At 35.2% G+C, this 12,543-nt stretch overlaps 1 protein-coding gene across 1 annotated transcript; it reads right to left on the reverse strand.

Moving 5' to 3' along the window:
- Positions 1-1,649: 1,649 nt before the first annotated feature.
- On the reverse strand, positions 1,650-5,919 carry LOC145069068 (uncharacterized). The gene is made up of 4 exons (XM_079016045.1): positions 3,821-5,919; positions 3,425-3,742; positions 2,492-3,348; positions 1,650-2,002 (listed from the first exon to the last, which is right to left on the reverse strand). The coding sequence occupies exons 1-2, from the start codon at positions 4,804-4,806 to the stop codon at positions 3,595-3,597; spliced, it is 1,134 nt and encodes a 377-aa protein (XP_078872171.1). The 5' UTR covers positions 4,807-5,919; the 3' UTR covers positions 1,650-2,002; positions 2,492-3,348; positions 3,425-3,594.
- Positions 5,920-12,543: the final 6,624 nt, after the last annotated feature.

Genomic DNA, 12,543 nt, shown 5'->3' on the forward strand with positions numbered 1-12,543 from the left:
TCAGAAGATCCTTTACTAGAATGAATGGGCTTTCCATATGAGCCAAATCCATATAATCTCTTTTTTTGATCATGTCCTCCAACAACATCATAAAATAGTTTGTCCTCATCAATTTCCTCTCCTATTGCTTCCAAGCGATCACAACGTTCCATAAAATCATCCGATAATTTTATAATTGTATTGAGATAAAACTTATACAAAAAAAATCAAAAAAATATATACATGAAATTATTAAAAATAAAACTGACATGAATTTTTTTAGCTTTGTCAACTAAAAAAGTCACTCCATCGTGATTCTTAGTGTGTGTATACAAAAAAAATCAATATTAAAGTAGATTGCTATTTTTACATTTAGGCTTAGATATTTAAAAATGAAAAAATAGCAACTTACTTTTAGGTTAAACCCATTTAAAAATCAAAATGGAACTAGATTGCTATGATACAAAAGTAAATGAAAGTAGATTGTTATTTTTTGCATATAGGCTCCACTCTTTAAAAATGAAAAATAAAGTAACATACTTTTTAGGATTAGTCCTCTTAAAAATCAAAATGGAACTAGAAAAACTATAACATACAACTAAAAGAAAGTAGATTGCTATTTTATGTATTTAGGCTTAGTCCTTATAAAAATCAAAATAGAACTAAATAATGGTATTTCTAAACGAAAGTAGATTGCTATAATATAAAATTAAATGAGTACTTACTAAATCAGAAGCAATCTTGGAATGAGAAGCCGATCCACCGGTATGCGTAGAAAGGGCTTGTCCATCAGCTACACATCTACACCTATTTTTTTTTGTTTTGTTCTGATTTCTTCTTGAACTCTTCAGTATTCCATCTTGCAGTCCAGGATGTCCACACTTTTGATGTTATATTAACAATTTTTTTTTCAGAGTCGACTTTTTCCATTTTGAGCTTATATTGTAGATATATTGTCTATATATTTCCTTTGCCTTATTTTCTCAACAAGCTTGGACTAACGGAGTTTTTGCATCATCCCAATAGCACTTTTTCTACAATACAAAATATATAGATGAGTTTTTAAGTTAATGAGTACCTAATAATTGCATAAACGAGATACATACATGAAACTCGTCCCAATAAAGAAGTTGTCTCGTCGCTTAAAGTTGCCCAGCTATACCCGTTTAAATCTGCTCTTTCACCAAAGGATTCATAGATAATGGAAGAACATGGGCCCGAAGGAAATAACCTACAAAAGAAAAATTTAACATTGTAAAAATCATGATGCTTAATGTTGATAAAAATGTAAGAATTTTAACTTACTCCTTATCTCGAACTCCAATATATAGACGCCTATCCAGTCCTGTAGATCCAAGTAAATACTCTTGATGTTGAACGCCAACATTTTATCATAGCTCTATAAACTTGAAAATGCAGTTTATCATAGAAAAATAAGGCAAGAGGTGAATGGAGGACTTTGATAGTTTCAGGTGATTATGTTTGATAGTTTATCAGATGCCTTTGCTAGAGCCATCACCAACTCCTCTGGCTTTTCAGTTCTGATACTTTTCTCATCTATATTTACAGATTCTAACTACCCCTGTAAGAACCTCTACTTGTAAGAAAAGATTATTTATTCTATTTACATAAAAAGTTGTGTATTTGTGTTCAATTGACATAATTTGGTAAAATTTTCAAAATACAATATTATAATAATTTTTAAAAAATGACAGTATGATATTATAACAAAAAGTAGGTCGCTATTACCATTATTTGCGTGTTTATTATACCATGATACTTTTTAAAAAAGACATCAGATTTTTGCCTACCAATTAAGCTTGGATTCTTAAAAAAGACATGAAAAAAACAATAATCTTTTCTTCACCTATATAATAATCTCTAAGCATGTGGTGCCACATTTCATTCTCCTTACAAACTCTTCTAACCAAACACGTGACACATTTCAATTTCTTCAAATTCCAATTCCTTTGACTGATTCCATTTCTTTGACGGATTCCATTCCTTTGACACATTTCAAAACCTGTAAATATCTACTTTTAGTTAATGATAGCAAACATTATAGTTTAGTTACTACAAACACTACTTTCATGTTGTGCTGAATCAAAAGGGCATTTAGGTCTTTTGTCCCAGCTTTCTGCCTAGGACAAAAAATTGCTAGTTTTGTCCCATTGACACAAGTCACGGTTAAAAGATATGAATTTTGGGATAAAAGGTTATGGATAACAAGGGCATTTACGTCTTTTGTTACACCTTTTTATAGTTGGACAATATTAATCAAGCAACAACACTTGTGAAAATGATCATTATTCATTCGGTTATGTTACAAATACAATATAACTTTGGTCCATGACTTTTAGAGAATTTACAAAAATGACCCATGTGCTTATAAAAGTTACAAAAATGTTGCTCTTTTGGTTAAGAAATAAAGTTATAATAGTAAATTTCAAAAAACAATTATGTAGAAATTGATAAAAGTACAATAAATTCAAAGGGGTAAATGAGTAATTACCTTAAGATGCTAATCACAATCAAAAAGATTATCTTCTTCGTCGTCGTCTTCTTCTTCATTGGTTGATGTACTATACTCAAACTCACCCTCACTTTCATCATCAAACTCACCGTCATCATTATTTTCATTATCTAACTCGTTGCTTAAGATGTCATACTCGATTGTTTCTGGTATAGTGCTAATGATTTCATTTGCTCAATTTCATCTTCTTGAAAAGCAACATCTTTTTTTTGTATCTCACTCCATCCACGAGGTTTAACTTTACATAAAACCACCCAATCAGAATTGTTTTGTTTCAAGCTCGGGTAAGGAATGAAACAGACTTGAGTAGCTTGCATGGCTCAAACTTGTTGAACTTTCTTCGTTGGTTTATATCAACCAAGTTATATTGGTTGTGAACCTTGACTCCTACATTAGGTGTTGGATCATACCAATGACATTTAAACAATGTTGTTGTTTTAATTGGAAAACCGGGGTATTCAATTTCTAATATTTCTAACAATTTTCCATAGTAATCACCAAATGCGCTACTTATACACACTCCGCTATTCATTGTTGATTTGTTCGCACCATGTGATTCCGTGTGAAACTTGTACCCATTTACAAAGTATACATTATATAATTTCACAGTCCTTAATGGTCTTCTCGAAAGATCATGTATGTAGTTGTTCTTTATTTCATTTTGGCGTGCGTATATGACAAAGAATGAAATACATTAGAAGCTTCTCAAAGAAAAGAAAATAACTTAAAAACTCACATAATTTTGAAACCATGTAGCAAAGTTTTCATCCCCTTCAGCAGCAAGATCATCTTCACTTATATCCGGATTTAGGTCTTTCAATGACTCTTCATACTTCCTGTACATTACCATTTAAATTGTTTAAACTTTTGAGATTAAATAAAAACCAACTTAAATGTTGTTCATAATAATACCTAAGGTAAGGTTGCATCTTCTCTTCATTAACCAATATGTAAGAATGTGCTGCATTGAATTCCTCATCAGTCAGACTTCTACTTTTGAGTTTCCCATATGGGCGGCCAGGATATGAAAATATAGTTAATTTTTCGTTTTCATCTTCATCTTCAACTCCCTCATCATCATTTCAATGCACCTTTCTATTACGTGTATGAACACTAGGCTCAATATAGTGAGAGCAAAAGTTTGATGCTTCACGAACTAAGTATGCATTGCAAATCGGCCCTTCCACTCTAGCTTTATTTTTCACATCTTTTTTCAACTGGTGAAGAAATCTAAAGCATAACATTTGATATGTTAACCAAGAGTGACAACTTACAATTTTGAATTATAATGTGATTTACAAAACAAACCTCTCAAATGGATACATCCATCGATATTGCACGGGACCGACTATCATTGCTTCATACGGTAAATGTATCGGCAAATGCTCCATTGATTCAAAGAAACCAGGGACAAAGATGGTCTCTAATTTACAAAGAATTATCAGGATCTTAGCTTCAATCCTTTTCATGTCTTCCATTGTAATTACTGTTGAAGTTAAGCTTTTGAAGAAAAGACTTATCTCAGTAACTGCTTCCCACACATTTTTTGGCAACATCTCGCGGAATGCAATCGGCAACAATCTTTGCATAAAAAAATGGAAATCATGACTTCTCATTCCAAACAGTCTACATGCAGTCAAATCTACACACCTCCCCAAATTTGAAACATAACCATCGGGGAAACTCAAACTCTCTACCCATTCACATACGACTTTCTTTTGCCTCTTCTCTAATGCATAATATGCTCTTTGATTTTGATCAACTCCTTTTCTCTTCTTACAATAAAGTTTCAGATCATCTCTTGCATTTGCGTTGTCCTTTGTCTTGTTCTTAACATCCATTATAGTGTAAAACATATTCTTAACAAAATTCTTCTCAATATGCATAACGTCAAAATTATTTCTAATGAGGTTTGTTTTCCAATATGGTAAATCCCAGAATATGCTTCTCTTTTTCCAACCACATTTGCCACGTGATTTATTTACTACGTCGGCATTAAGTTCAGTCACTTTTAACAAACCAAGGTCTTCAATTTGCCTTATGGTTTCTTCACCATTCATAATTGGAGGAGGACCTTTTGTCTCTACACGATTCTTTTTGAACTTATTTATATATTTTCTATATAGATGATTAGTGGTGAAGAATCTTCTATGACAATCAAACCATGATATCTTCTTACCATTTTCAAGCCTAAAAGCTTGTGTCTTTTTCCCACAATATGGACATGCTAGCTTCCCTGCGGTTACCCATCCTGATAACATTCCATACGCCGGAAAATCGCTAATTGTCCACATCAATGCAGCTCTTCATTGAAAATTTTGTTTCAAAGAAACATCATAAGTTAAAACACCTTCTTCCCATAACCGTTTGAGTTCCGCAATAACTGGTTGAAGGAAGACATCTAGCTTTTGCTTAGGGTTTGTAGGTCCAGGCACAATTGCAGTCAAAAACATGTAAGGCTCTTTCATACACATAAACGGTAGTAAATTATAAGGTGTTATAATGACAGGCCAAGATGAATATTGTTTTCCTGAAGCACCATGGGGTTGAAACCCATCTGTATATAGGCCTAATCTAACATTACGTTTTTCAGCTGCAAATGAAGGATGGTTAATATCAAACTACTTCCATGCTTCAGAATCATATGGATGACACATTACACCGACATGGTGGCCATGATTATCAGCATGCCATCGCATGGAAGTGGTTGTTGTTTGTGAAGTGTATAGTCTCTTCAACCTTGGAGTCAAGGGGAAATAATGCATCCTCTTGAAAGGTATACACGAACGTGTTCTAGACTTTTTGTACCTCTGTGCGTTGCAAAATTTACACCGATCAAGATCTTTGTCACCCCTCCAATATATCATACATCCAGACCTGCAGCAGTCAATCAATTCCACAGATAAACCCAATGCTTGTATTAACTTTTTGCTCTCGTATAAACTATCAACCATGTTATTCTCCTCTGGTAACCCATCTATTATCAATTGACAAATGGCATCAAAACATAACTCAGGGATGCGATATTCTGATTTGATATTCAATAGTCGAGCTACAACAGATAGTTGTGTCGCCTTTTTATAACCATGCCACAACTCTCTATCGGCTGCCTCTAGCATATCAAAAAACTTCTTATCTTCTGGTTTGGCACCTCATCAAGAGTTCTAGTCATGAAATCAGGACCCGCTGCATCCATAACCATTTCTCTATAAGTAGGATCATGGTGTTCATTTAAACTCGTGTATGTATCATTCATCCCTAAGGAAATACTATCCAATGATGTTTCTCCATGTTTATCTCAAAACCCATAATTTGGAACAAAACCAAACTTGTATAAGTGATATTTTGCCTCATCAACTGCTTTATATGCTTTGTTATTGCATTTTGTGCATGGGCCTTTAATTTTATCTCCATCCATATAACTTTGCTTAGTAGAAGCAAACTCGATGAATATTTTCACACCATTAATGAAAACATGAGAGACATGACCACGATTATCAAGTCGTTCATACATCCAATTTCTATTTCTATTGCTCATTTTATAATATCTACACACAAATATCAAAAACTAGGTGTAATCAGGGAATAATAAAAGATTAGGAAACAAACATACTAACCTTACTTCTTGAAATGAAAATATTAATCTAAGAAAATAGCATGCAAGTATTTAACTCCATATCCTCGTCAAGATAGAAGAACCTACTCTCCAAAAAGTGTGTAATATAGCACCCTACTTTCAATTTTTTTCTATTAAACATCCTATATATTTTAAAGTAAGCCCACAAATTTGGTGATTTTAACCTATTTATTTTACCAAATTTGTGTCTATTGAGGATTTTTGTTGTACATATCATTCTTGCAGTACTTCAATCCACATTTTTTTATTAAAGAAAATTAAAACTGAATGTTATGCTATATCTACTAACAGCATAATAAATACTTTGTCAAATTTGTATTTTGATAGGTATGGACTTCAAAATGATTAATGTGGGAGCCGAACTAGCCTCGGGGGCATGGTTTTATCACATTGACAAAATGATCCTACTTTCTATAAATTAACATAAAAATATTATTGCGTATATACATTTTTTTTAAATAGTTACCATTATATTAAGGTTAAACTGAATCTCATGATTTGAGATGGTTAATACCTCTAAAAGTCGTGTTTTATCAAACTTCTGTTTTTGATTGATAAAACTAGGATTCTTTATCATGTTTCAAATCATATCTACCTGGATGGACTTTTAGTCTTTTACTGTGGTGGAGACTTTTATGCCTAGCAATATGTTAGTTTATATGCATGACAGAGAAGTCAATCATGGAGACTTTGTTTCTAAACAGAATAGTGCTTTAGCTATGGAATTTTCTTCCTAATTAACATGAAAGAACAGATGCTTACAGTGATACAAGAATACCAATAAAATCGTTTAGGGCTTGGAGCAGTACTTGAAATCGGAATGTTGTGAGCAGCAACGACGTGGCTAAGCAACGGGCGACAGCGGCAGCAGGTTGAGAGAGAGGAAGAGATTCGATCTTGACCATTGTCCGATGATGGATTTGAACTCTACAAAAATACCCCTAATTTGTGAGGAAGTAAATTGGGGTTATTGAATTTACTAATTTGCTCCTAATGAAACATTATTGAAACAAACTCAAACATTATTGAAAAAAACTTCATGCGGCAATTACTGACCATTTTTTTTAACTAAAAAGTCAAAATAAAACATTTTAATTCTTTTTTTTAGAACAGCTAGTACAATAGAGGGTAAATAAATTTTGATTTAGAGGTAATAATTTTCAAAGTCGGGATAATTTTCTTATAAGAAAATTAGCAATGTATGTCATCAAAATCTAAAAATTGAAGCTAAAATATTTATAATGTAAAAATAATTGAGCATTTTTGTTTTTGTTGTTGAGTTTTCAAAAATAATTGTGCATTTTTAATATATCTTTTCAAAAATCTTCTATATTTTGCTACGGAAACATATTCCGTAACTATTTCACTACGAAATTTTCCATAGCCAAATACCTATGGATTTTGATTTCGTAGCCATTTTGCAAATTCACCTTTTTTGTAACAGATTCCATAATAGATTAGCTACAAAATTTTATTTTGTAGCAAATTTCCTAGCAAAATAGCTACGGATCCTAATTCCATAGCTAACTAGCTACATACATGGATTTTGTAACAAGTTTCATAGAAAACTAGCTACAACCAAAAAACTTGTAGCATTATTTGTAGTAAACTAGCTACGGATTTTAATTCCGTAGCAACTATTCAAGATTTAGCTACGGAATGCAATTCCGTACCCATTTCCGTAGCAAATTAGTTATAACCAACCATTTTGTAACATATTCTGTATTAAAATAACTATGAATTTAGATTCCGTAACAACTTTACGTAGCTATTTAAGATTTAGCTACGTAATGCAATTCCGTAACCATTTATGTAGCAAAATAGCTACGACAAGTCGTTCCGTAACATATTCCGTAGTAAAATAGCAATGGATTTTGATTCCATAGTAACTTTCCGTAGCTATTTAGCATTTTTCTTATAGTGCAACAAACATCGCCATTTACACCAGAGTTACGCGAATATGAAGGTCCCAATACATCCAAACTCCCTTACGTTAAGATATATAACAGCACAACCAGACGGAAACGCAGAGCATGGCCCAAAAGCCTACCACCAAACAACATCATAAGTTTTTCAAAACTAAAAGAACTATTCTTAAAAAATTTCATGCAACTGAGAAAACTGTGGGGAGGCGCATGGGAAATCATTACCCGTAAGCAGCACCATGGAGAATCGATAGGAGATTACTTCAAGCATATCTCAACGAGGCTACATTAGATGTACCAGGCCAAAGGGACCACCTAGTTACTAGAGCATTCACACACAGGCTCTTGCATGGACCGCTATCCAGGAAGTTCCTAGGGAAAATACCCACCACCTAAGAGGAAATGAATGAATGGGTACAACAATACCTCCGACAAGAAGAAGCCACGGTGGCAAAAGAAGCATACCTGAAAGATGGAACCACTCAAAAAGAGAAAGCACAGAGAATACCAAAGTAATCACCAGCCCGATCGAGGATACGGTAATAAGAGGGGACAATTCCACAAGCCATATCAACTATAATAAAGAGATGATAGGCGGTAAAGACGCCTAGATATGCTGGTTATCATGGATAAGAAACGTAACATTTGAAGACTCCTTGATAAGCCAGCAAGCAGACAAAGGAAAATTCTGCGAATTCCACATTCTGTTGTGTCGTCCGGGATACAACACAACAGAATGTGACATCTTAAAGAATGAGCTAGACCACTATATGGGCCAAGGAAAACTAAAAAAATAGTCATAAGCCTGAGAGAAAACAAAACAATCCAACCAGCAACACAACTGATAAGAGATGATAAAAAAACATACAAAAAGGACCGGAAATATTGACTATTCGGACTTATCACCAGAAGGAAATACCAAAAACGAAAAAAAAATTCCACGAAATAGGGGAAATACAATTCTCACCTGATGATCCAAAACCTCCAAATTGGGGAGAAGACGACTTCAAGCCCGAATAAAAAACACAAAAATACACAAGGTCTACGTCAACATCGGGAGTGCCATGGAGATTATGTTCGAACATTACTTCAGACAACTACCCAAACAATGGAAGAGCGGGTTGCAACCATCAACATGAAGACTAACCAGATTTTTAGGACACAACGTGACACCACTAGGAGAAGTATTCCTCATGTTAACACTTGAGGATGATAGCCAAGAGAAACGGAAAACAATTTTGCTCCAGTTTATTGTCGTCAGAGAACCATCAGAACACAACATCATCATTGGAAGAATAGTCATGCTACAATTTGGAGCAGTTGCATCCGCCATCCATGTATTAATCAAATTCCCCACAAAAGTAGGTGTGGCGACAATCTTGGTCACCATAAGGAGGAACATTGAACACAATCAGATTATAACACCCAAGGAAATCACAAGAAGAAAAAATGACCAAGAGAAGAAAAACTAAAAGCAAAGGAGGGAATACACGAAAAGTATCCAAACAAAATGGTCTAAATAGGGTCCACGCTGCCCAAACAAACAAGAAAAGACTACTCAACCTACTAAAAAGTATAAACACGTCTTTACCAGGGAACCCATTCATATGGTAGGCATAAGCGTAAATGGAGAAGTAATCGAACACAAACTGAATATCCATCCCAGAAGCAAGATAGTCAAAAAAAAATATGGCGAGCGGTGTTGGATCAGGTCCTTTAGAAACGCACACACAACACACACTACTCACGTAAATATGTATGTGAGACTAACGGTGCAAGCAAAATTGGAAAAGCTTCAATAAACAATTACAGAGAGTATACGAAGTGAGATACACAAAAAAGCTTTATTTATTTATTAAACTAATGGCTATAAATCTTCAGTGACAACCTGTGAACCAAAAGACTAGCCACAAGAATAGGTCCTATTTGACTACTTCTACTAACTAATTGACTACTTCTACCTAATATCACATGGTGCAACATGACAAAGCACATACCACCAATTAAATAAACTAATAAATAAACCTAATTAAAAAATGCATTTGATCTTCAAGTTCTTGCCATGCAGAATCCATTAAGGCCCTTGAAGCAAAGCTTATTCAATTTAAATCCAAAAACTAAACAAGTCTAAAATAAACCTGATCAATTCCAACAATCACCCCCTTAATCAGTCGATAACATCAATGCTGGCTCATCATCCTCGTACCGGTTCAAGTTGAGCTCTTCCTTTTTCTCCCACATTGGACACTCTGATATGTAATGCCCGGTCTCATTACACTTGTAACACTTCACGTGGCTCTTGTCCCGTTGTACTCGACCATCTCCTCGACCTTTCCCGGACCCCCGACCTCCACCTCGGCCACACCCATAGTCTTCCCGATTCGAGTTTCCACAACCACAATGCTCACACCTATGCTCTTTTTCTTTTGTTTTTTCATCAGAATTTGCAAGCAAAAGCTGATTTTGCTCGGGTTGGATCTCCTCAACTTTGATCCTTTCTTCATAAGCTTTAAGTCGGCCCACAACATCATCATAACCGATGGTCTTCAAGTCTATAACCTGTTCTATAGAAGCCACCATATGAATGAAACGTTTTAGCAACCCATTAAGAAATTTCTTAACCAATTTTGTTTCTTCCATAACCGACCCAAGTGAGGCGGCTCGAGAAGCATACTCGGACAGCTTATTAGCAAAGTTGTCTATCACCTCTTGGTCCTTCATTTTTAGATTTTCAAACTCTCCCATTAGAGTTTGAAGTCTCGCCTCCCAAATTCGATCTGCACCCAAATGACGGGTTTTGAGAACATCCCACATCTCCTTTGCGGTTGAAGATAGCCCGCATTCTCATACCCCGTCAACATTGAAGATAGCCCGCATCCTCATAGCCCATATTGTGTAATTTGTTGATGATAATACCAGACATTAAAGAGTCATGGTGTTGCTCTCCTTGACAACAGCCGCTTCTTGATCCTTTGGTGTAGCCATTCTTGCGATTTTCTGCACTACCAAAGTTTGATAATCAACTAATAAAACACTGATTGAAAGTGCTACCATGCAAACACCTTTTGTTGCCTTTCACCCGCTGTTTTTTTAAACCTTTGATTAACACTTTCTGTTGCTCTTGATCCTCCTGCTTTGTTCTTTGATCAATCTGGGTTAACAAGCCCATTGATTTTGGCTGGAATCACGACTCGTCTCCGCTAGCCTTTTGATCCCTATAACAGAAAAACCCACCGATATGAAATCAGCCCCTCTTCAATCGATCTCCTCTCTGATACCAAATGTTGGATCAGGTTCTTTAGAAATGCACACACAACACACACTACTCACGTAAATATGTATGTGAGACTAACGTTGCAAGAAAAATTGGAAAAGCTTCAATAAACAATTACAGAGAGTATACGAAGTGAGATACACTAAAAAGCTTTATTTATTTATTAAACTAATGGCTATAAATAGCCTCTTCAGTGACAACCTGTGAACCAAAAGACTAGCCACAAGAATAGGTCCTATTTGACTACTTCTACTAACTAATTGACTACTTCTACCTAATATCACGTGGTGCAACATGACACAGCACATACCACCAATTAAATAAACTACTAAATAAACCTAATTAAAAAATGCATTTGATCTTCAAGTTCTTGCCATGCAGAATCCATTAAGGCCCTTGAAGCAAAGCTTATTCAATTTAAATCCAAAAACTAAACAAGTCTAAAATAAACCTGATCAATTCCAACAATCACCCCCTTAATCAGGTATATCATTCGATTACAACAATGCTAGCTCATCATCCTCGTACCGGTTCAAGTTGAGCTCTTCTTTTTTCTCCCACATTGGACACTCTGATATGTAATGCCCGGTCTCATTACACTTGTAACACTTCACGTGGCTCTTGTCTCGTTGTACTCGACCATCTCCTCGACCTTTCCCGGACCCCCGACCTCCACCTCGGCCACGCCCATAGTCTTCCCGATTCGAGTTTCCACAGCCACAATGCTCACACCTATGCTCTTTTTCTTTTGTTTTTTCATCAGAATTTGCAAGAAAAAGCTGATTTTGCTCGGGTTGGATCTCCTCAACTTTGATCCTTTCTTCATAAGCTTTAAGTCGGCCCACAACATCATCATAACCGATGGTCTTCAAGTCTACAACCTGTTCTATAGAAGCCACCATATGAACGAAACGTTTTGGCAACCCATTAAGAAATTTTTTTAACCAATTTTGTTTCTTCCATACCCGACCCAAGTGAGGCGGCTCGAGAAGCATACTCGGACAGCTTATTAGCAAAGTTGTCTATCACCTCTTGGTCCTTCATTTTTAGATTTTCAAACTCTCCCATTAGATTTTGATGTCTCGCCTCCCGGATTCGATCCGCATCCAAATGACGGGTTTTGAGAACATCCCACATCTCCTTTGCGGTTCTGAGATTCTCTATTAACAATATTTGCTCCTCCGGTATGGCTTGA

The sequence above is a fragment of the Lactuca serriola genome, chromosome 8 (genome assembly GCF_051521515.1).
Source record: "Lactuca serriola cultivar US96UC23 chromosome 8, Lser_US96UC23_V15, whole genome shotgun sequence".
Taxonomy (NCBI): domain Eukaryota; kingdom Viridiplantae; phylum Streptophyta; class Magnoliopsida; order Asterales; family Asteraceae; genus Lactuca; species Lactuca serriola.

Excerpts from the sequence above, each read along its gene's own strand:
- LOC145069068 (XM_079016045.1), bottom strand. The coding sequence starts at position 4,806 with ATGTGGACAATTAGCGATTTTCCGGCGTATGGAATGTTATCAGGATGG. Across the intron at positions 3,743-3,820 it reads TGGATGTATCCATTTGAGAG|ATTTCTTCACCAGTTGAAAA; the intron begins GTTTGTTTTGTA and ends GTTATGCTTTAG.